The 25,633-nt window shown below is 45.6% G+C and overlaps 1 protein-coding gene and 1 long non-coding RNA gene across 2 annotated transcripts in view; both read right to left on the reverse strand.

Annotated features, from left to right (window-relative positions):
- LOC137097634 (uncharacterized) overlaps positions 1-25,633 on the reverse strand; it is a 457,703-nt gene that overhangs the window by 230,045 nt on the left and 202,025 nt on the right. The window lies entirely within an intron of this gene.
- Positions 7,941-25,633, reverse strand: part of HS6ST2 (heparan sulfate 6-O-sulfotransferase 2) — a 166,283-nt gene continuing 148,590 nt past the window's right edge. Inside the window, exon 2 of the mRNA XM_060756064.2 lies at positions 7,941-8,898. Coding sequence (XP_060612047.2) covers positions 8,202-8,898 — 697 coding nt within the window. The 3' untranslated portion in view covers positions 7,941-8,201. The remainder of the gene's footprint in view (positions 8,899-25,633) is intronic.

Below are 25,633 nucleotides of genomic sequence, written 5' to 3' on the forward strand. Positions count from 1 at the left end.
CCTTGGTCCTTTCACTTCCCGGCGGATGTCAGGTAGTGCAATATCGGCTAAACAGTGTAATTAACACGACTGAAATGCACCAATATTTTTAGGAACAAAGCTCTAAGAAAGTGTTGCTACTATGGTAACTGTTTGCTACTATAACTGCAATTTTTAGGGATGCCTTTTTACACTGTGGCTCTATTTAAGATAGTGCATACTTTTGGAATGACTAGTGTTCAACCTTCCTCTGAAAATACAAAAAAAGGGGAAAAACCAGATTGCCAATGGGCTTGGTTTTAATTTGGTGGCAGGGTACCCTCTAGTGGCCACAGGGAGACATGCAGCTTCTCAAAAACTCCCTATTTGATTACCCATTAATAATAATAATAATAATAATAATAATAATAATAATAATAATAATAATAATCTTTATTTATACCCCACCACCATCTTCCCGATGGGGACTCGGAGTGGCTTACATGAAGCCAAGCCCAAATAACAATTACAATAAAGAAAAACCAAAACACAAACCGAAAACGCGAACAATAACAATAACAATATATATCATACTAAGGATGCGTCTACACTTGGGGAGCCCCCGATGGCCCAATGGGTTAAACTCTTGTGCTGGCAGGACTGCTGACCAAAATCAATTCGAATCCGGGGAGCGGGTGAACTCCCATCAATTCGAATCTGGGGAGCGGGGTGAACTCCCATCTGCCTGCTCCAGCTCCCCTTGCGGGGACATGAGAGAAGCTTCTCACAGGATCGTATGCCCTGGGCAACATCCTTGCAGATGGCCAATTCTCTCACACCAGAAGTGACTTGCAGTTTCTCAAGTCGCTCCTGACAGATACACATACACACACACACACACAAAATCAACACTTGAGGAGCCCCCGATGGCCCAATGGGTTAAATCCTTGTGCAGGCGGGACTACTGACCAAAAGGTTGGTTGTTTGAATCTAGGGTGTGGGGTGAGCTCCTGTCTGTCAGCTCCATCTTCCCATGTGGGGACATGAGAGAAGCTTCCTACAGAATGGTAAAAACATCCGAGCGTCCCTGGCAACATCCTTGGAGACGGACAATTCTCTTACAACAGAAGTGACTTGCAGTTTCTCGTCACTTCTGACATGAAAAAAAAAATCTTGGGATCCTCAACCTACAGCCAACAAAGGTCATTTACCTGACCTCTGTCCTAAACTTTAGACTTACTGCTATTCCCTTTTTGCTCCTTAACTTCCTCTATTTGCCCCACAAAACAGAGGGAGGAGGAGAGAGAGAGAGAGAGAAAGAAAAAGAAAGAAAGAAAGAAAGAAAGAAAGAAAGAAAGAAAGAAAAGGAGGTAGGACAAAGAGAGAGAAAAGAGAGAGAAAGGCAGGTAGGAAAAAGAGAGGGAAGAAAATGAAGAAAAGGAGGTTGGAAACAGAGAGGGAGTAAAGAGAAGTGAGAAAGAAAGGTAGGTGGGAAAAAGAGGAAAGAAGAATAGGAAAGAGGTAGGAAACAGAGAGGGAAGTAAGGAAGAAAAGTTGGTAGGAAACAGAGAGGAGGGAGAAAGAAAGGCAGGCTCTCCTTTTCCTCCAGCAGTTCCCCTTCAATTACAGGAGCGCTCCCCAATTCTCTCTCCATTCCCAATAAATGAAAAAGGCAAGACAAAGAGAAGGAGGAGGAGGGAGGGAATAATAATAATAATAATAATAATAATCTTTATTTCTACCCCGCCACCATCTCCCCGATGGGGACTCAGAGCGGCTTACATGGGGCCAAGCCCGGACAACATAATACAGCAATAAAATCAAAGCATATACAACAGACAACAACATTATCAAAATGACATTAAAATAATAATAAAATAATAGTAATAATAAAATAAAATAAAATAAAAATTCCAATAGACACAATCACGATGGAGATGACAATGGGCGGGCCACCTATTCCGAATAAAAGACAATTACCAGACTATGATGAGATAAAATAGGAGCAGGACGTTTAAATGGAACTCATAAAACACAGAGAGTTGTGGGGCAGAACATCCTATTTGGAGGGCACGAACTCCATTAGCCAAAAACGTTGAGGGGGTGTAAAATATAATGCTGTGCACCTACTCGCCAAAGGTGCAGTGGAAAAGCCAGGTTTTGAGATTCTTTTCAAATGTTTCCAGTGAAGGGGCTTTCCTGCTCTCCCCAGGTAAAGAGTTCCAAAGTCGGGGGGCCACAGAAGAGAAGGCTCTCTACCTTGTGCCCACAAGACAAGCTGTGAGATTGGTAGGGGCGAAAGGAGGACCTCTCCTGAGGAACGAAGGTTGGTACGTGGAGCAAGATGCGGTCACGCAGGTAGGCGAAGGGAAGGAGGAAAAGAGGCAGGACCAGAAGCGGAAGTGTCTTCCCTCCTTCCCTCTGTGATTTCCACGCTCCTCTTCCACATCCAGTCAGTTCCTGCTGGGCTGCTCTAGCCCCGAGGCATTGCCTTGCCTTAAGCCTTTGTTGTTAGCACTCTAGCTGTCTAGTGCCGCGTTGGATGGGGATTCTGTATTATCCGACATTTTTGTTTATCTGACGTTTATCCGTTTATGTTGGATAAGCGAGACTCTACTGTAGTTGCAAGAGATGTCCTGGAGTTGACTTGATGGCAGCCAACACCAAAAGCCTACCATCTCACCTGCCTCATAGGAAACCTGCTATAAAACAGGAGCATTTTTGTTGAGTTCCAGGGCCAGAGAAGCAGATGGCGGAAACAGAAGAACGGCCTGCCTCAGGGCAGCGTGCTTCCTCCATCCATGTTCAACATCTACACAAATGACCAGTCACTGCCAGAAAGGACAGAGAGTTTCATCTATGCTGATGATCGCGCCATTACCACTCAAGCAGGGAGCTTTGAGATGGTTGAAAAGAAGCTCTCCGAAGCTCTATGTGCTCTTACTGCCTATTACAGGGAAAACCAACTGATCCCTAATCCATCTAAAACACAGACATGCGCCTTTCACCTTAAGAACAGACAAGCATCCCGAGCTCTGAGGATCACCTGGGAAGGAATCCTACTGGAGCATTGCAACACACCAAAATACCTGGGAGTCACTTTGGACCGTGCTCTGACCTACAAGAAGCACTGCCTGATCATCAAGCAAAAAGTGGGCGCTAGAAACATCATACGAAAGCTGACTGGCACAACCTGGGGATCACAACCAGACACAGTGAAGACATCTGCCCTTGCGCTATGCTACTCTGCTGCTGAGTACGCATGCCCAGTGTGGAACACATCTCACCACGCTAAAACAGTAGATGTGGCTCTTAATGAGACATGCCGCATTATCACAGGGTGTCTGCGCCCCACGCCACTGGAGAAATTACACTGCTTAGCCGGTATCGCACCACCTGACATCCGCCGGGAAGTAGCAGCCAATAGTGAAAGGACCAAGGCAGAGACATCTCCAGCTCATCCCCTGTTTGGGTATCAGCCAGCACATCAATGACTTAAATCAAGACATAGTTTTCTAAGATCTACAGAGACACTTGCTGGAACACCTCAGCAAGCGAGATTCCAAAAGTGGCAGGCCCAAACCCAGCACCTCAATCCATGGGTGCTACTACCAGATGAGAGACTCCCCCCTGCGCACACAGAAGACTGGGCGACTTGGAAGTCGCTGAACAGACTGCGCTCTGGCACCACGAGATGCAGAGCCAACTTCAAGAAATGGGGCCACAAAGTGGAATCCTCGACATGCGAGTGTGGAGAAGAGCAAACCACTGACCACCTCCTTCAATGCAACCTGAGCCCTGCCATATGCACAAGGGAGGACCTTCTTGCGGCAACACCAGAGGCACTCCAAGTGGCCAGATACTGGTCAAAGGACATTTAACCAACTACCAAGTTTGCAAAATCTGTGTTGTTGTTTTTTTAATCTGTGTGTTTGTTTTGTTGTGTTAGAAATGTATTACAATGGTATGGTTGCTGATGACACAATAAGTAAGTAACACCAAAAGCAATGCAAAGAAGCTCTTCAAAGAACCAGAATGCAGCCAAGGACGGTAACTGAAGTTTTTATTGACTCGATTCTATTATTAAATGGCACAATCCAAGTCCGCCGGTTCCCTCCCTCCCTCTCTGCAGTTGTAAATCGACACAGGAAGATAAGCAGCCTATACTGGAAATCGGTAGAGCTGGTCTGAATGGTCATGACAAAACCGAATCATAAGACATCCCCTATATACAATGGACAGGAATAACACAAAGGAAAGGAAAGCAATGCTGCGGCTTAGTTTTGTTTTTTGCTTTTGTAAACCATGCACACTGCGGTAGAAAAAGAAGGTTGCGTCTCCAGCGTCAGACAAAGGGACTTCGTATGGGACGCGGGCCCTGTGCAAATAGTTCCTTTCAGAATCAAGAACCGATTATTTCTCTCTGGATGGGGGTAAATAATATATGAAACCCACTGGCAATGCCAGGTTGGCAGTTTATAAAATTTCAAACAATCCATTGCATGAAAAACCACAGTATTCGTTCTTCACTTTGAGAATGGTTGAGTTTTCCTAGAGTTTGGAAATGCAGGAAACTTATCATGGTGAATGTTGCAAAATTTTCCATATACTTATCTATGTAGCAGTGGGGATCCAAAGTGAACCAAAGGGCATTGGGTTCAACCGATATACACCAAACTGTTGTACATCATGTTGGTCCCAATGCCCATGGGTTACATTTTGTGCCTGCCCCACAGCTATACTTTCTCACCTGGGAACAAATCCAATTGAATCCGTATTGCTCCCAACGACGCTCATGGAATTTGCTCTAGAACCGATATGTAAGGGATTCCCGTTCTTGAGCATGAGGCAAGTTCCCCAATTGCCCGCCGTCCCAAAGCCGAAGAGGAGTAAAATTACATTACGGCAATGGAAGCCATTAGAAATGCCACTACCAAGCGCAGAAGCGGAAGCCAACCTCTGTTTGTCCCAGAACGCCGGGTATAAAAAGCTGCAGAACTCAAGATGTGTGATCTCCCGGACATATATATTATTATTATTTTGCATAGAGATTTGCACAATCCAAGCACAACGGTTTACCCAGTCCTTGCCCTTTGGGTCTGTTTCCTTGATGCCAAAACAAGACAGAAGGAAGGGAAAGAAAGGAGAGGAAGGAGGGAAGGAAGGAAGGAAGGAAGGAAGGAAGGAAGGGAGGGAGGGAGGGAGGGAGGGAGGGAGGGAAGGGAAGGGAAGGAGGGAGGACGGGAGGAAGGAAGGGAGGAAGGAAGGAAGGAAGGAAGGGAAGGAGGGAGGTTGGGAGGAAGGAAGGAAGGAACGAAGGGAGAGAGGGAGGGAGGGAAGGGAAGGAGGGAGGACGGGAGGAAGAAAGGAAGGAAGGAAGGGAAGGAGGGATGTCGGGAGGGAGGGAGGGGGGAAGGGGGGAGGACGGGAGGAAGGAAGGAAGGAAGGAAGGAAGGGAAGGAGGGACGTCGGGAGGGAGGGAGGGAGGGAGGGAGGGAAGGGAAGGGAAGGGAAGGGAAGGAGGGAGGTCGGGACGGGAGGGAGGACGGGAGGAAGGAAGGAAGGAAGGAAGGAAGGAAGGAAGGAAGGAAGGAAGGAAGGAAGGGAAGGAGGGAGGAAGGAAGGAAGGAAAGAAGGAAGGGAAGGAGGGACATCAGGAGGGAGGGAGGGAGGGAAGGGAAGGGAAGGAGGGAGGGAAGGGAAGTAGGGAGGTCGGGACGGGAGGGAGGACGGGAGGAAGGAAGGAAGGAAGGAAGGAAGGAAGGAAGGAAGGAAGGAAGGGAAGGAGGGAGGTTGGGAGGAAGGAAGGAAGGAAGGAAGGAAGGAAGGAAGAAGGAAGGGAGGGAGGGAGGGAGGAAGGAAGGAAAGAAGGGAGGAATGGAGGGGAAGGAGGGAGGACGGGAGGAAGGAAGGAAGGGGAGTAGGGAGGAAAGCAGGAAGGAAGGAAAGGAGGGAGGACGAGAGGAAGGAAAGAAGGAAGGAAGGAAGGAGCCAAATTGGATCTTCTCTTGATTGAACCTAGTGAGATGACCATTGCTTGCAAGAGGCCAAACATCCACAGTTTTAATGAAAATAATCCATGCCCCAGTTCTAGAAAACATCTGGAAAGAAAGTCAATTTCATGTCATATGCTGAAGGACTGCATTTCGGTTCATTTTCTCTCTGTTGTTTTCACTTTGAGGGTTGAGTGACCCCAAAGCTCTGTGGCCTGCCAACTACTGATCTCTAGGCTCTGCCAAGATGGTGTAGTCCTGTAGCTATGCTTACAAAACTATGGCAGCTGGTGCTTCTGGGTTGACACATGTGTTCTGGGTTTGCACTTTGAAGGAACTTTCCAAGTCAATGAAACCTATCACCTTAATAAGGTTCAGCACCTTGAATAGATCATGTACAGTTTGGACTAAAACGTGGTAAGGACCCATTGCCCTGTGGAAATGGGAGCAGCCAACCACTTCTAAACCGAACAAGATGAAACTGTAAGGACTAAGGGCCCTTCCAGACAGTCCCTATATCCCAGGATCTGATCCCAGGTTTTCTGTTTATTTGGTAGTGCGGACTCATATAATCCAGTTTAAATCAGAAAACCTGGGATCAGATCCTGGGATATAGGGCTGTCTGCAATACTAACAACCCCCTAGTTCACTATAAAACCCATGAAGCTGCCCATCTCCAGTGTCTTTCCATGGCTTGTAGTGAGCAAGTAGGATTGGAGAAATGTCCAGCTATCTCCCCAGAAGCAGAAACACAATTATGACTGCGCTGACCTCTGGAAGACTCAGTGCTGTTGTAATCATTTCATGACTTGATACTGGAACATAGCCAGGTGCCTTCTCCAAGCCAGAATGAGATGCCAAACAGGATGGGTTCAAGGGCTTAACACCATGCTGTGGATATTTACCAAGGAATTGTTTGGTGGAGACTCGACTGGGGTACCCGTCGACAGGCTATCAGCACCTACCTGGGGTCACTTTCATACCAGACGTTCAGGCTATGGAACCCTTGTGCCGGCTGAACTGCTCACCTGAAGGTCAGCAGTTCAAATCCTCGAGATGGAGTGAGCTCCCATCTGTCAGCTCCAGCTTCCCATTCGGGGACATGAGAGAAGCCTGTCCCCTGGGCAACGTCCCTGCAGACAGCCAATTCTTTCACACCAGAAGCAACTTGCAGTTTCTCAAGTCATTGTATTGTTGAAGGCTTTCATGGCCGGTATCACTGGGCTGTTGTAGGTTTTTTCGGGCTATATGGCCATGTTCTAGAGGCATTCTCTCCTGACGTTTCGCCTGCATCTATAGCAAGCATCCTCAGAGGTAATGAGGTCTGTTGGAACTAGGAAAAAGGGTTTATACATCTGTGGAAAGACCAGGATGGGACAAAGAACTTTTGTCTGCGGGAGCTAGGTGTGAATGTTTCAACTGATCACCTTGATGAGCATTTGATGTCCTGGCAGTGACTGGGGCAATCTTTTGTTGAGAGGTGATTAGATGTCCCTGATTGTTTTCCCTCTGCTGTTTTGCTGTTTTAATTTTAGAGTTTTTTTAATACTGGTAGCCAGATTTTATTCATTTTCACCTCTCAACAAAAGATTGGTATTTTTTGGTTTTTTTGTCGTATTAGGAGAGACTTGAGAAACCGCAAGTCGCTTCTGGTGTGAGAGAATTGACCGTCTGCAAGGACATTGCCCAGGGGATGCCCGGATGATTTGATGTTTTATCATCCTTGTGGGAGGCTTCTCTCATGTCCCCGCATGAGAAGCTGGAGCTGACAGAGGGAGCTCATCTGCCTCTCCCCGGATTCGAACCTGCGACCTGTTGGTCTTCAGTCCTGTACCGGGAGGTACAGAATACCTATTTCAGCAATGACCAGAAAAAGACACATGCTTATGTATATTCCTAACACGATGCCAGCCTCTGATACTATGGCATCTCAAAGGTCTCAAATCCTTCATAATTTCCCATTATTTCATCCCAGCAATCATTTCTAACTGCAACAAAAGGGGTTTTTATTTAGCTCCTCCATCTTTTATAGGGTAACTTTTCCCCTCTATGCTTTTACCCACACAAGAGGATGACACTGGATTCCAAAAAGCATCAGCAAACGCCACAACGCAACTCCTCGCATCCCTCGATCCCTCAAAGAAACAGAATTCAGAGTTCAACCTTGCAGTTCGTTCTCTTTTGGCTTTCCAATCGGGACTCTGCTAAATTTAACCTTATTTTTTAAAAAAGAGAGTCTTTCCGCTCTTATTATCGCCACAGCTCCACGTTGGTGGCGTAATCTGTGGAGTTGGCGCCCTCTGCTTCCTTGGCGTGGCTCAGCCTGGCCCTGCCCATCTTCCGCTGCTCTTGGCGCTTCCGCCGAGCCTCCTGGTGCTCCTTCTGCCGCGTGAACTGGTACCGCTGCAAGAAGAGGTCTTTGGCGTAATCGTACAGCGCCACGTCTAGAAAATTGAGAGCCTCAATGCGCGCCTGGGTGGTCTCATCGATGTCAACGCTGGAGGCTCTGGTGCTGTTGAACTGCGTGAAGGGCGCAATGAAGCTCATGTTGAAGGTCTTCTCAAAGAGGTACTGGGTCTTGCGCTGGAACTCCGTCAGGCCAAAGAAGGCCATGTGCTTCAGGTTCTCCTTGGCGCTGTCCAGCAGGACTTGGTTGCGCTCCTCTTCCGGCATGACGGACAGGTTGTAGCAGCCCACCAAACTGAGGTCGGCCAGCATGCGGACCTGGCGGTTGTTGGCCAAGTTGTAGGGGCAATCCATGAACTCCTGGAGGGAGCAGCCCGACCAGTCGTCCCCAGAGTAGCAGCTGGGCAGTTCTTCGGACGTCGGTGAGCGCCCGTCACAGACGTGCAAGGAGGCCTTCCAGGTTGCCCCTCGCTGGACGTGGCGCCACTCGCTCAAGTAGCGGGAGACAGGGTCCCTCAGGATGGTGATGTAGTAGAACTTCCTAAAGGGTGGAAAAGAAGAGATTATTAAAATATGGCTCCAGGAGGTATTGGCACAATCAAAGCCATCCAGCCTCTGTTTGATAGCCTCCAAAGAAGGAGCTTTCAATGGACTCTAAAGCAGAGAGTTCCATTGTTGAACAGCTCTTCTTATGGGGAAACACTACTTCTCCAAATATCCAACATTTTTCTGTAAAACAATTCAGCATGATTTTTCATAGAATCATACAATCATACAATCACAGAGTTGGAATGACCTCATGGGTCATCCAGTCCAACCCCCTGCCAAGAAGCAGGAATACTGCATTCAAATCACCCCTCACAGATGGCAATCCAGCCTCTGTTCAAAAGCTTCCAAAGAAAGAGCCTCCACCACACTCCGGGGCAGAGAGTTCCACTGCTGAACGGCTCTCACAGTCAGGAAGTTCTTTTCAGACTATATCAAATGAATTAATTCATTTATTGTATACACACCCTGCTTTTCTCTCAAGAAGGGATCCAAGGCAGCTATTATTTATTTATTTATTTCAAAGTTTTATATACCGAGCTTCTCAACTCATAAGAGGGACTCAGCCCGGTTTTGAACCATAAAAACACATACAATCGGTAAAATATCAAAATACACATTACAATAAAACATTAAAAAAGCACATATATTTAAAACTACAGTGGTCAGTCGTCATACTAAAATCGAATATACACCGTCTTCCATCCAGATCATTGTCTCATTCTTCGAAGGCCTGTCTCCATAACCACGACTTCACCTGTTTCCTGAATGTCAGGATTGTTGGGGCGGTTCTAACCTCTGGCGGGAGAGAGTTCCAGAGTCGCAGGGCCACTACCGAGAAGGCCCTGTCCCTCGTCCCCACCAGCCGCACTTGTGAGGCCGGTGGGACCGAGAGCAGGGCCCCTCCAGACGATCTTAGTAATCTTGATGGTACGTAGGGGAGAATACGTTTGGAGAGGTAAAAGGGCCGGAGTCGTTTAGGGCTTTATAGGTTAACACCAGCACTTTGAATTGTGCTCGGAAGCTAATTGGCAGCCAGTGGAGATGGTGTAAGAGCGGAGTGGTGTGCTCCCTGTACCCAGCACCCGTTAGTAGTCTGGCTGCCGAGCGTTGGACTAGCTGCAGCTTCCAGGCAGTCTTCAGAGGCAACCCCACGTAGAAAGCGTTGCAGTAGTCTAAACGGGATGTAACCAAAGCGTGGACTACCGTGGCCAAGTCAGCCTTCCCAAGGTACGGGCGCAGCTGGCGCACAAGTTTTAGTTGTGCAAAAGCTCCCCTAACCACTGCTGAGACCTGCGGTTCCAGGCTCAGCGATGAGTCTAGGAGAACTCCCAGACTGCAAACCTGCGCCTTTAATGGGAGTGTGACCCCGTCCAGCACAGGCTGTAACCCCGTACCTTGTTCGGTCTTACGACTGACCAGGAGTACCTCCGTCTTGTCTGGATTTAGTTTCAATCTGTTGTTCCTCATCCAGTCCGAGACAGTGGCCAAGCACCGGTTCAGGACCTGAACAGCCTCCTTAGTAGCAGGTGGAAAGGAGTGATAGAGTTGGACGTCATCTGCATACAGATGACACCGCACCCCAAAACTCCGGATGATCTCTCCCAACGGCTTCATGTATATGTTAAACAACATAGGGGACAGTACTGAACCCTGCGGGACTCCAGAGTACAATGGCCGAGGAGTCGAGCAGGCGCCCCCTAGTGACACCTTCTGGGAGCGACCCTCGAGGAAGGACCGGAGCCACTGCAAAGCAGTAACCCCAAGACCCATACCTGCGAGGCGTCCCAGAAGGATACCGTGGTCGACGGTATCGAAGGCCGAAGAGAGGTCCAGTAGAACCAACAGGGACACGCTCCCCCTGTCCAGTTCCCGGCACAGATCATCCACTAAGGCGACCAAGGCTGTCTCGGTACCATGTCCCGGCCTAAAGCCAGACTGTGCCGGATCCAGATAGTTTGTGTCTACCAGGAACTCCTGGAGTTGCGAGGCCACCACACGTTCCAGGACTTTGCCCAAGTAGGGGAGATTGGAAACTGGCCGAAAGTTGACGAATTGAGTGGGGTCTAGTGATGGTTTTTTCAACAGCGATTTCATGACCAGAATCACTAGACTGATGTGAATTTTCCACGCTGTCTAATCATGTTCCAGAAGCATTCTCTCCTGACATTTTACCCACAACTATGGCAGGCATCCTCAGAGGTTGTGAGGTTTGTTGGAAACTAGGCAAGTGGGGTTTACATAACTGAGAAATATCCAGGGTGGGAGAAAGAATTATTGTCAGCTTGAGACAAGAGTAATGTTGCAATTGGCCACCTTGATTAGAATTTAATGGCCTTGCAGCTTCAAAGACTGGCTGGTTGCTGCCTGAGGGGATCCTTTGTTGGAAGGTGGTAGCTGGCCCTGACTGATACAGAAATTTCCTGGAATGTGTGAAAACGCACAAAAATATGCCGCAATGTTGCTCCAAACTTATGTCAACCTCAAATACATTTTTTTCATCGACTTCTGAGGATGTGTATGAAGCAGAAATGGATTTCATTCTTAGACCTGGGTCCCATCTCTAAGGTTCCTATATTTGCCTATAGGTCTTATTATGGAACTGTAGGCAAATGGAGATATTCAAAAATCCTAATCACACATACAAAATCCAGAACACTTCTGGTCCCAGAAATTTATGGATAAGGGATATTTCTACTTGTATCTGCATTCAAGTGAAATCATAGAATCATAGAATCAAAGAGTTGGAAGGGACCTCATGGGCCATCCAGTCCAACCCCCTGCCAAGATGCAGGAATATTGCATTCAAAGCACCCCTGACAGATGGCCATCCAGCCTCTGTTTAAAAGCTTCCAAAGAAGGAGCCTCCACCACACTCCAGAGCAGAGAGTTCCACTGATGAACAACTCTCACAGTCAGGAAGTTCTTTCTCATGTTCAGATGGAATCTCTTCTCTTGTAGTTTGAAGCCATTGTATATATTTGTATATAAGACCTATATAAGACCTATATTTATTATGGAACTATATTCAAAAATCCCAACCACACATCCAAAATCCAAAACACTTCTGGTCCCAGAGATTTATGGATAAGGGATATTTCCACTTGTATCTGCAGTTTTGAGCATCCAAGTGAAATCCTGGAATGAGGAAGAACTTCCTGACTGTGAGAGCCGTTCAGCAGTGGAACTCTCTGCCCCGGAGTGTGGTGGAGGCTCCTTCTTTGGAAGCTTTTAAACAGGGGCTGGATGGCCATCTGTCAGGGCTGATTTGAATGCAATATTCCTGCTTCTTGGCATGGGGTTGGACTGGATGGCCCATGAGGTCTCTTCCAACTCTTTGATTCTATGATTCTATGAATGTATTCCCTGGCATTTGATCTTGCAGATACAGAGATGAAATTTTCGCAGATATGGAGATCAAACTGTGCATGAAATTCCCACACTCCAGTCATAACATCTGATAGACTGCGCAACCAGGATAACGGAGATGATATTGGTGACATAGCAATTGCATTTCTGCATTGCTTTCTACAGTCAAGAGATTGCCACTGGATGTCACTGTTACACAGAAAATTGTAAGTGGACAGGCTTTGAGAATGATCAGAACAGTCCAAGAAAAAAAAAAGGAGTGATGTGATTCAAACCATTTTGCAATTTAAAATTCATCACGCAAAGGACACCTTCAAAAAACCCCAAACCCCTAGGGCAGGGGTCCTCAAACTTTTTGAAACAGAGGGCCAGGTCACAGTCCCTCAAATTGATGGAGGGCCGGATTATAATTTGAAAAACAAAACATGAATGAATTCCTATGCACACTGCACATATCATATTTGTAGTGAAAAAAACACTTTAAAATAATACAATAATTAAAATGAAGAACAATTTTAACAAATATAAACTTATTAGTATTTCAGTGGGAAGTGTGGGCCTGCTTTTGGCTGGTGAAATAGCTGTTGTTGTGTGTGCTTTCATGTCGTTTCAGACTTAGGCTGACCCTGAGTGAGGGCCGGGTAAATAATAATAATAATAATAATAATAATAATAATAATAAGCCCACGAGGACCTTGAGATCGTCCGGGGAGGCCCTTCTCTCGATCCCGCCTGCCTCACAGGCACGTCTGGCGGGGACGAGAGAGAGGGCCTTCTCGGTGGTGGCCCCCCGGCTGTGGAACACTCTCCCTGCAGACATCAGACAGGCGCCCTCCCTTATGTCCTTCCGAAAAAGCCTCAAGACATGGCTGTTCGAGAGGGCATTTAATTAAGTGCTATAACAATGTGGTAAAGGTGACTGGAATGGAACAAGGAATATGAGATTGGCTGCGATTCTACTATGAGACGAAGCGGATTTTTTAGTGTAACGTTATAATTGTTGTATTGCTAATATGTTGTTTGTAATTGCCTTTTTTGTAAATTGCCTTTTATATGCTGTACACCGCCATGAGTCGCCCCAGGGCTGAAAATGGCAGTTAATAAATGCACCAAATAATAATAATAATAATAATAATAATAATAATGATCATCATCATCATCATCCTTTATTTATAACCCGCTACCATCTCCCGAAGGACTCGGTGCGGCGTACAAGAGGCCGAGACCCAATACGTCAGCGGTTCTCAACCTCAAGGGGGTCGCTGGGGCATTTTCTGGGGGTCGCGAAGCCGCCTCGGTTGCCCCCCCCCCCAAAATGGCTGCCGGCTCCTGTGTGAGGCAAACAGCCGCGGCTATGGAGGGGGCCTTCGCCGCTCGCCTCCTGCGCCCTCCGGCCTCTGAAGGGGCGAGGGGCTCCCAGCCCTCTTCCCCCTGTCCAGGGAGCAAAGAAGGCTCTTCAGAAACTGAAGGAAGGACAAATCTAATCTTTTGTTAATACCTCCCCCAAACCCCTCCAATATTTTCTGTGGGTCATGGAAGTCCTATATGCCAAGTTTTGTTCAATTCTATTGTTGGTGGAGTTCTGAATGCTCTTTGGTGCCTGATCATAGAATCATAGAATCATAGAATCAAAGAGTTGGAAGAGACCTCATGGGCCATCCAGTCCAACCCCCTGCCAAGAAGCAGGAATATTGCATTCAAATCACCCCTGACAAATGGCCATCCAGCCTCTGTTTAAAAGCTTCCAAAGAAGGAGCCTCCACCACATTCCGGGGCAGAGAGTTCCACTGCTGAACGGCTCTCACAGTCAGGAAGTTCTTCCTCATGTTCAGATGGAATCTCCTCTCTTGTAGTTTGAAGCCATTGTTCCGCGTCCTAGTCTCCAAGGAAGCAGAAAACAAGCTTGCTCCCTCCTCCCTGTGGCTTCCTCTCACATATTTATACATGGCTACCATATCTCCTCCCAGCCTTCTCTTCTTCAGGCTAAACATGCCCAGTTCCCTAAGCCGCTCCTCGTAGGGCTTGTTCTGCAGACCCTTGATCATTTTAGTCGCCCTCCTCTGGACACATTCCAGCTTGTCAATATCTCTCTTGAATTGTGGCGCCCAGAATTGGACACAATATTCCAGGTGTGGTCTAACCAGAGCAGAATAGAGGGGTAGCATTACTTCCTTAGATCTAGACACTATGCTCCTCTTGATGCCGGCCAAAATCCCATTGGCTTTTTTTGCCGCCACGTCACATTGTTGGCTCATGTTTAACTTGTTGTCCACGAGGACTCCAAGATCTTTTTCACACGTACTGCTCTCGAGCCAGGCGTCACCCATTCTGTATCTTTGCATTTCGTTTTTTCTGCCAAACGAAACTATGATGAACTATAATTCACACAATTGCAATTCCCAAATGTCAGGGTCTATTTTTCCTAAACCCCTCCAGTATTTTCTGTGGGTCATGGAAGTCCTGCATGCCAAGATTGGTTCATTCAGCATGTCAAGTTTGGTGGCATTCAGAATGCTCTTTGGTGCCTGGTGTACTATAAATCCACACAAATGCAATTCCCAAATGCCAGGGTCTATTTTTCCCAACCCCTCCAGTATTTTCCGTGGGTCATGAAAGTTCTGTATGCCAAGTTTGGTTCAATTCTATTGTTGGTGGAGTTCAGAATGCTCTTTGGTGCCTGGTGAACTATAATTCACACAAGTGCAATTCCCAAAAAGTCAGAGCTGAATCGTCAGAGCTGGTGGTAATTCCAATCCCTTCATCCATTGTCCATACTCCCCCAAACATACTGTTTTTATCATTAATCACTATGCTTTAATTATGTTCAATTTGTAACAGTGGAAATACATCCTACATATCAGATGTTTACATTACAATTCATAACAGTACAGTTATGACGTAGCAACAAAAATATGGTTGGGGGTCACCACAACATGAGGAACTATATTTAGGGGTCACGGCATTAGAAAGGTTGAGAACCACTGCAATACATCAATAAACAACAACAAACAATATATCAATAAATAACTCAAGCAATAGACATTGACAATGACAACACGACACAATTAAAATCAGTGTCAGGGCCAGTTATAATGGATGAAAAAAATTAAAAACTGGGCATGACCGGGTGAAATGGATAGGTATTTTTGGAGAAAGATAGGGCGTGCAGACAATCCTAGATTTCTAGTAAAGTACATTTGGGACAAAGTGCTTTGGGGTTTCCTATTCTGGGAAGGCACACTGGAACAGCCACGTTTTCAAACTCCTCCTAAAGACTGCCAGCGTCGGAACTTGCCTGATATCCTTGGGGAGTGAATTCCAGAGTCGAGGGGCCACCACAGAGAAGGCCCTGTCCCTTGTCCCCACCAATCGCGCTTGCGATACAGGTGGGATCGCGAGCAGGGTCTCTCTGGAAGATCGAAGAGATCGTGTGGGTTCGTATACAGCACTGTTTCTCAACCTGGAGGTCGTTACCCCTGAAGGGGTCGTGAGGGGGTGTCAGAGGGGTCACGTAAGACCATCAGAAAACACAGTATTTTCTGTTGGTCATGGGGGTTCTGTGTGGAAAGTTTGGCCCAATTCTATTGTTGGTTGGGTTCATAATACTCTTTGATTGTAGGTGAACTATAAATCCCAGCAGCTACAACTCCCAAATGTCAAGTATCATTTCCCCAAACTCCACCAGTGTTCACATTTGGGCCTATTGAGGATCTGTGCCAAGTTTGTTCCAGATCCATCATTGTTTGAGTCCACAGTGCTCTCTAGATGTAGGTGAACTACAACTCCCAAACTCAAGGTCAATGCCCACCAGACTTTTCAAATATTTTCTATTGGTCATGGGAGTTCGGTATGCCAAGTTTGGTTCAATTCCATTGTTGGTGGAGTTCAGAATGCTTTTGATTGATAATAATAATAATAATAATAATAATGAAGCCCAGTAACTATAACTCCCAAATGACAAAATCAACCCCATCAGTATTCAAATTTGGGCATATTAGGTATTTGTGCCAAATTTGCTCCAGTGAATGAAAACACATCCTGCATACTGGATATTTACATTCTGATTCACAACAGGAGCAAAATTACAGTTGTGAAGTAGCAACGAAATTAATGTTATGGTTGGGGGTCACCACAACATGAGGACTCTATTTAGGGGTCGCGGAATTAAGGAAGGTTGAGAAACACTGGTATACAGAAATGCGGTCACGCAGGTAGGTGGATTGACCTCGGAGGGCCGTATTTGACCCCCCGGGCCGTAGTTTGAGGACCCCTTCCCTTGGGTCTCTGTCCAATTGGACACTATGAGGCAAGGAAATCAGGTACAGTAAGTTTATTTGGCCAAACCTTTATGCCGGGTCGGCAAGGAAAAGTGTCATACATGAAGAAGAGAAGGCTGAGAGGGGATATGATAGCCATGTATAAATATGTGAGAGGAAGCCATAGGGAGGAGGGAGCAAGCTTGTTTTCTGCTTCCCTGGAGACTAGACGCGGAACAATGCCTTCAAACTACAAGAGAGGAGATTCCATCTGAACAAGAGGAAGAACTTCCTGACTGTGAGAGCCGTTCAGCAGTGGAACTCTCTGCCCCGGAGTGTGGTGGAGGCTCCTTCTTTGGAAGCTTTTAAACAGAGGCTGGATGGCCATCTGTCAGGGGTGCTTTGAATGCAATATTCCTGCTTCTTGGCAGAAAGGGGTTGGACTGGATGGCCCATGAGGTCTCTTCCAACTCTTTGATTCTATGATTCTATGTGAACACAGCTCAGGGGGTTTTACAGTCAAAGGTTTCAAAGGTGGACACACAAACTATTTCCTTCACAAGTCTCTTTCCCCTCCCTTTGTTCTCTTCTGATGCTGCCTTATCAGCAATTTACAACATCAATTCAACAACAACTTCCCCCTTTCCTGGTTTGCAGGTCATCAAGTCCCGTCCTTTGAACTCCTCTTTTCATCTAACTCTTCCCTTTGTTGTTTTGATTTGATTTTCTCTTCCGTCTTTGTCTAAACCTTTTGCTGGCTTGACAGTTTTCCATTTTTCTCTATTTCTCTTTATTCTTTCTCTTTGCCCCGGTCCCTTCATAACCAAGGCATGGACCACGGGGACCACATCTGACTTCTCCAGGAACTGTGCAAAGAAGTCCTCCTGGTCACTGCTGATACCTGGGCCTCCAGGTTCAAAGCCAAATCCAGGAGTGTTGTTGTTCATTCATTCAGTCATTTCCGACTCTTCGTGACTTCATGGACCAGTCCACGCCATAGCTCCCTGTCGGTCGTCACCACCCCCAGCTCCTTCAAGGTCATTCCAGTCACTTCAAGGATCCCATCCATCTTGTCCTTAGTCGGCCCCTCTTCATTTTCCTTCCATTTTCCCCAGCATCATTGTCTTCTCTAAGCTTTCCTTTCTTCTCATGATGTGGCCAAAGTATTTCATCTTGGCCTCTACTATCCTTCCCTCCAATGAGCAGTCAGGCTTTATTTCTTGAAGTATGGACTGGTTGGATCTTCTCGCAGTCCAAGGCACTCTCAGAACTTTCCTCCAGCACCACAGTTCAAAAGCATCTATCTTCCTTCGCTCAGCCTTCCCTATGGTCCAGCTCTCACATCCGTAGGTGACTATGGGGAATACCATTGCTTCCAGGAGTGAATCCAGGAGTGAAACCCCCAAATTGTGGACCCCAGGGGTGTGACCCCCATCTAACACAGGCTGAAGTTAAGCACAGGGACCACTTCTTTGGAATGAGGTGGGAAGGAGTGTAAGAGTTGGGTGTCATCTGTGTCTAGGTGGCACCGTACACCAGAGCTCCGGATGAGCTCTCCCAGTGGTTTTATGTAGATGTTGAGCAGTATTTTCTGTTGGTCATGGAGGTTCTGTGTGGGAAATTTGCCCCAATTCCATCGTTGGTGGAGTTCAGAATGCTCTTTGATTGTAGGTAAAGTATAGTAACTACACTCCCAAATGTCAAGATCTGTTTTCCCCAAACTCCATCTGTGTTCATATTTTGGCATATAGAGTATTTGTGCCAAGTTTGGTCCAGATCCAGCATTTTTTGAGTCCACAGTGCTCTCTGGATGTAGATGAACTACAACTCCCACTCCCACCAAACCCTTCCAGAATTTTCTATTGGTCATGAGAGTCCTGTGCGCCAAGTTTGGTTCAATTTCATTGTTGGTAGAGTTCAGAATGCTCTTTGATTGTAGGTTAACTACAAATCCCAGTAACTACAACTCCCAAATGACATAATCAATTTTTTGAGTGATTGTCACTCTTTGGGTTAGTAGGTGTCTTGTGGCCAAATTTGGCGGCAATTTGTCCAGTGGATTTTGAGTTATGATGTCACTCAAAACAAACAGAGAATTTATATATATATCTTAATATATAAAAAGCTTTTGGTCGTCGTGAGTAGCCTAAAAACAAACCAACTATGGGGCCAACTGACATCAAATGTGGCCTCCAAATGTGGCCTTTTGTCCCTCTAACTCAAGAGATGGTTCCTTTACTGATAGGAGTGATGGGACAATACTTGCATTAGACTCATGGAGAAGTCAACACAGGTTTTTCCGATCACTTTTTGGACTAAAATTGAGAGATTATCCATTAGGGAATCTCTCCCAGCTGAAGGAAAGCCTTACTAACAATGGCAGAGGAATCATAGAATCAAAGAGTTGGAAGAGACCTCATGGGCCATCCAGTCCAACCCCCTGCCAAGAAGTAGGAATATTGCGTTCAAATCACCCCTGACAGATGGCCATCCAGCCTCTGTTTAAAAGCTTCCAAAGAAGGAGCCTCCACCACACTCCTATCCTTTAAATCTGTTCTTTTAGAGTTATTTTCAAAAGGCAAACTAACTAACTAACACACCCAGGAGAACTGTTAATTTGAGGACAGAGATGATATCACCAAGGGAAAACTGCTGAACAATGGAATCCCTTGAGTTGTTTTCAGGAGAGATGAACATCTGCTGTATGTTTTGGGACTTTGGATTCAAAACAGCAGCTGAAGGAACAGCGACAGTTGTGTATTTTGTCATTAAAAATACTTTCTCTATTTATTTATATTGGGGTTGACATCTGCTAGGCAGGGGCAACTAGTAGCTTTCCATAGCAAGCTTTTCATTCCGAAGGTGCATCTACACCGTAGAATTAATGCGGTTTGGCACTACTTTAACCACCATGGCTGAATGCTATGGGATTCTGACAGTGGCAGCATATAAAGATATTGGGAGTTTCCTTGTGGAGAGCAAAGCAGGTATAAATATAATAATGGAATATATTATTATTATTATTATTATTATTATTATTATTATTTGAAACACAACAAGATGAGTCCACAGCAAACACTCCGCTGGCTGTTGAATTGGATCACACGTCGGACACTTCCCAAGTGTCTAGGACTGTGTGATGTATTGGTGAATAATGCGTACAGATCCCAATAAGGTGGCCTTCTGCAGCTGGCAGATGGTAATTTTCTCAGCGCCGATTGTGTTTAAGTGCAGGCCAAGGTCTTTAGGAACTGCACCCAGTGTGCCAATCACCACTGGGACCACCTTGACTGGCTTGTGCCACTTTGCAGTTCGATCTTTAAATCCTATTATTATTATTATTATTATTATTATTATTAACAGTATTTATATTCGCCCTTCTCATCTCGCAGGGGATGCAGGGCAGATTACAATGCCTATATACATGGCAAACACTCAATGCCATTAGACATACAACATATATAGACAGACACAGAGGCAATTTAACATTCCCACTTTCTGGCTTCATGAGGGCATGCTCAATTCTGGCCACTGGGGGAGCTGCGCTTCACTGTCCACATGTGACACCAAGCCGTTGATGGAGTTCTTCCTCATTCTTACACACGCTGCTGGTATTATGGTGTCGTAAATTAGTTAAATAAACCTCCCCGTATAAAGCGGTACCTAAGTTTCCTACTTGACAGATGCAACTGTCTTTTGGGCTGCATAAGTCAACAGCAAGCTAGACTATTAATAGTTGGGAGCTCACTCCGACCTGGGCTGGCTTTGAACTCATGACCTTTCGGTCAGTGGTGATTTAATGCAGATACTAGCTACTAACTAGCTGTGCCACGTTATTATTATTAATTATTCAGAAGGACCAGGTGGAAACACCAAAATTTTGATTATAGCTAATTTACGCAGCTGGTAACCCCACTGAATAAATCTCCAGTGAATTTCAGTACAGGTTAATCCTCCCGTATCCAAAATGCTTGGGAGAAGAAGGATTTTGAGATTCCTGTCTTATGCACATCATTGTGGAGATGGGACCGAAGTCTATGTATATATTTATACTACCAAAAACTACCAAAGCCTCCTGAACTGCAGCTCCAATGTGGCAGAAGAGGTTCTCTCACAAATCCTGCAACAACAAACCAGGGATGAGCTTGCAGCACTGCCTAGTTTGGAAGAAGTCAGCAATGCCATCAACCGACAAAAAAATAACAAAGCCGGCGGACCTGATGGGATCCCTGCTGAAATCTTTGAAGAGGGAGGACCTGAGCTGACACAACAACTCCACCAGCTCATAGAAAAAGTGTGGGTGACCGAGAAAATCCCAGAACGGAATGTCGGTGGACAGGAAAAGAGATTTAAAGATGGGCTCAAAGCCAGCCTTAAAAACTCTGGCATAGACACTGAGAACTGGGAAACACTGGCCCTTGAACGCTCCAGCTGGAGGTCAGCTGTGACCAGCAGTGCTGCAGAATTTGAAGAGGCACGAATGGAGGGTGAAAGAGAGAAACGTGCCAAGAGGAAGACGCGTCAAGCCAACCCCGACCGAGACCGCCTTCCACCTGGAAACTGCGGAAGAAAATGCAGCTCAAGAATACTGATCCTGGAAGACTATCCTATTCGGCCAACGAGGGATCGCCTAAGTAAGTAAGTATATATTTATGATAATAATAATACTGAATTTATTCTCTGCCTCTCCCTACGGCTTGAGGTGGGACACAACACCATGAAAACAAGAGAAAAAACACTATTAAAGGCATACAACAAGATACAGAGTTAAAATACAAAGTAAAACCCACTGCTAAAATCCAGATTAAAATTCGCAACTAAATGTAATGCAACCTTTCTCATATCATTCCTCGATGTACTTGGTCAGATTAAGAATTTGCATAGCTCAAGCCTGAACAAAAATGTAACAGTATCCAAAAGTCCCAGGCTCAGCCTGCTCTCTGGGAATTGCCAGACCAATCAGCTTCATGCATCTTATTTTACAGTTGACACACACACATAAACTGATTCTTTGCATGCTCCAACAAACAGATAACTTAAAATTAACCCATTAACATACAGACACACACACACAAGCTGTCCCTTGCCACGGGTTGTTGTAGCCCAGTCTGTTGATCTGGATAATAAAGTAATGAGAAAGTGTTGGGTTCTAATATATGTAATTTCTTTATGCTTGTGGGTAAACAGTATTTCTTGCTGTTTGTCAGTGTTGATGTGAAGAGTGTCTGATTTGTCCACCTTGGAACATGTAGCATATCCTTGTCCTTCTTTAAGGGTCCCTTTCAAATCTATGATACTATATCTGTGAGTGTGTGAATCATCTATCTATCTATCTATCTATCTATCTATCTATATCTATCTATCTATCTATCTATCTATCTATCTATCTATATCTATGGCTAGATGGCTTTTTGTCAAGACTACTTTGATTATGTTTTCTTGCCCTGATGAAGGGAGTTGGACTGGATGGCCTTAAGGATTTTCTGATGGTTGTGGGGGTTCTTTGTGGGAAGTTTGGCCCGATTCTGTCATTTGTGGGGTTCAGAATGCTCTTTGATTGTAGGTGGACTGTGAATCCCAGTGACTACAACTCCCAAATGTCAAGGTCTATTTTCTCCAAACTCCACCAGTGTTCATATTTGGGTTTATTGAGTGCTTGTGCCAAGTTTGGTCCAGATCCATCATTGTTTGAGTCCACAGCGCTCTCTGGATGTAGGTGAACTACAACTCCCAAACTCAAGGGTCAGTGCCCACCAAACCCTTCCAGTATTTTCTGTTGGTCATGGGAGTTCTGTGTGCCAAGTTCGGTTCAATTCCATCGTTGATGGAGTTCAGAATGCTCTTTGATTGTAGGTGAACTATACATCCCAGCAACTACAACTCCCAAATGACATAATCAATTTTTTGAGTGATGGTTACTCCTTGGGTTAGTAGGAGTATTTTCTATTGGTCGTGGGAGTCCTGTGTACCAAGTTTGGTTCAATTTCATTGTTGGTAGAGTTCAGAATGCTCTTTGATTGTAGGTGAACTATAAATCCCAGCAACTACAACTCCCAAATGACAAAATCATAATTTTTTGAGTGATGGTCACTCCTTGCGTTGTGAGACGTTTTGTTGCCAAATTTGATGCGATTTCGTTCATTGATTTTTTTTGTTTTTAAGGTACTCATTATGCACAGAGCATATATATATCCTGAAAGTTATTGTATGCAATGTATTATTTTAGCTACCCATATGGACAATTGGGGGTGTTTAGGATCAAGGTGAAAGAAGAAAGCGCAAAAGCTGGGTTGCAGCTAAACATAAAAAAAACCAAGATTATGGCAACAAGAATGATTGACAACTGGAAAATAGAGAAAATGTGAAGGCCGTGACAAACTTTGTATTTCTAGGTGCAAAGATGACTGCAGATGCAGACTGTGACCAGGAAATCAGAAGACGCTTCCTTCCTGGGAGGAGAGCAATGTCCAGTCTCGATAAAATAGTAAAGAGCAGAGACATCAGACTGGCAACAAAGATCCGCCTAGTCAAAGCCATGGTATTCCCTGTAGTCACCTACGGATGTGAGAGCTGGACCTTAGGGAAGACTGAGCGAAGGAAGATCGATGCTTTTGAGCTGTGGTGTTGGAGGAAAGTTCTGAGAGTGCCTTGGACTGCGAGAAGATCCAACCAGTCCATCCTCCAGGAAATAAAGCCCCACTGCTCACTTGAGGGAAGGATACTAGAGACAAAGTTGAAGTCCTTTGGCCACATCATGAGGAGACAGCAAAGCCTAGAGAAGACAATGATGCTGGGGAAAGTGGAAGGAAAAAGGAAGAGGGGCTGACCAAGGGCAAGATGGATGGATGGCATCCTTGAAGTGAACTGGACTGACCTTGAAGGAGCTGGGGGTGGTGACGGCTGACAGGGAGCTCTGGCGTGGGCTGGTCCATGAGGTCACGAAGAGTTGGAGACGACTGAACGAATGAACAACAACAAGGATTTCTGGATAAAGGATGAATATCGTTATTTTTCCTAGGGAAAATCCAAAATGTGACAACTCCCCAAATTTGGGTGTTTTGGTCCACAAAAGTCATTTCTGCAAGCCCTGCAAAAGAGCAGAAGCATATGTCTGGCCAAACAAAACAGATTCTTTCAAAAGCAAGGTACTTTTGCAGTTCATAACGAATACACAGCAGTGTAATTCGATGGTGGCCTTACTATGCCCAGTGGAGACATGTAGCACCAAAAGTGCCTTGCTGTACACATATTTATTGCTGCTTTCAAGGTTAGGCATCTCTTGATGCAAAGGAAAAGGAGGTGGGTTTTTCTTAAGCAGGCCTTAGGTTAAATTCCCATATGGAGACTCATAAAAGTTCCAGTTTGAAACCATAATAAGCCTATTGAGAAGAAAGACGTTTTTTGTTTAGTTTTGGTTTTTTTTTTTTTGCACAGATGCATTTTCGGGAACTAAAGCTTTGGGTGTCTTTGCGGAGTCATTGCCATCTGCTCCTCGCAGCATGAATGAAAAGTAGTTCGCTAAATTGATAAAACGCTTTTTCTCCTAAGAGATGCAGATGATGGAGCTGCACTGCACAATTAATACACTTTTGTACCATTTCCATCGCCATGGGTACAGGATCCAGAGATCTATAATTTCTTGGGATGTTTACCATTCTCTGATGAGGTTGCTTTAATGCTGTAATTGAATGCATGATAGATTTCTAAGTTTTAGGATTTTACAGGATGGAATGACAACTGTCAATGTGGAATCAAACTGCTGTAAGTGTACCATGTGGATACAAATATGCCTCCACCTAATATATGGCACCCAGTCTTCTGTGTGCCCAGTAGGAGTCTCTCATCTGGTATCACCCACGGATTGAGATGCTGGGTTTGAGCCTGCCACTTTTGGACTCTCGCTTGCTGAGGTGTTCCAGCGAGTGTCTCTGTAGATCTTAGAAAACTATTTTGTGATTTAAGTCGTTGACATGCTGGCTAATACCCAAACAGGGGATGAACTGGAGATGTCGCTGCCTTGGTCCTTTCACTATTGGCTGCTACTTCCCGGCGGATGTCAGGTGGTGCAATACCGGCTAAGCAGTGTAATTTCTCCAGTGGTGTAGGGCGCAGACACCCCGTGATAATGCAGCATGTCTCATTAAGAACCACATCCACTGTTTTAGTGTGGTGAGTTGTGTTCCACACTGGGCATGCATACTCAGCAGCAGAGTAGCATAGCGCAAGGGCAAATGTCTTCACTGTGTCTGGTTGTGATCCCCAGGTTGTGCCAGTCAGCTTTCGTATGATATTGTTTCTAGCACCCACTCTTTGCTTGATATTCAGGCAGTGCTTCTTGTAGGTCACAACACGGTACAGAGTGACTCCCAGATATGTGGGTGTGCTGCAATGCTCCAGTGGGATTCCTTCCCAGGTAATCCTCAGAGTTCGGGATGCTTGTCCCACATCACATATTATAAGAATTTCCCACATCACATATTATAAGAATGCAGGCCAGCTTTGTTGCCAAAACAGGAAACGCTCTTCCCAAACTCATTTGGTGCAATTGCAGGAATGGCTTTCAGGCTGTATTTCGGCCTCCGAGAAGCAAAAGAATGGCGAGGCTGCCCGTTCCTCATTTCCCAAGCCTCCTCGAAATCGTCATGCCTCATTGATTAATAATGCAGGGCATAAAGATTTCATTCGGGGAAGCGGAAAGGAGGGGAGGCCTCCAACACGGAGAGATAGATTATGGAGGCAAATCTATTCCGCCGAGTGAAAAGTTTGCTCTCGGAGACGGAATTTGGCGCTGTGACATTCGGGAAATTACAGTCATCTGTAAAACACGATTGATACACTCTGGCTAACATTTGCATTGCTGTCGCAGGAGGAGAATATTGAGCTCTGGGTCAATGCTAGAAAAAGTCAGATTCCCCAGACAGAAGGAAACGACAAGTCCCATAACTAGAACCAAGCAACCAATATATGACCTGCAGATGGCTTGGACTACAAACCCCATCAGCCCCTGCTAGTGGTCCAGGAAAGGAGGAATTATAGTCCAAAGCCTCTGTTATGGCTGATAAGACACAAAGCGGAGCACAACATATGTATGGCAAACATTCAATG

Source organism: Anolis sagrei, chromosome 10, assembly GCF_037176765.1.
Source record: "Anolis sagrei isolate rAnoSag1 chromosome 10, rAnoSag1.mat, whole genome shotgun sequence".
Lineage (NCBI taxonomy): Eukaryota > Metazoa > Chordata > Lepidosauria > Squamata > Dactyloidae > Anolis > Anolis sagrei.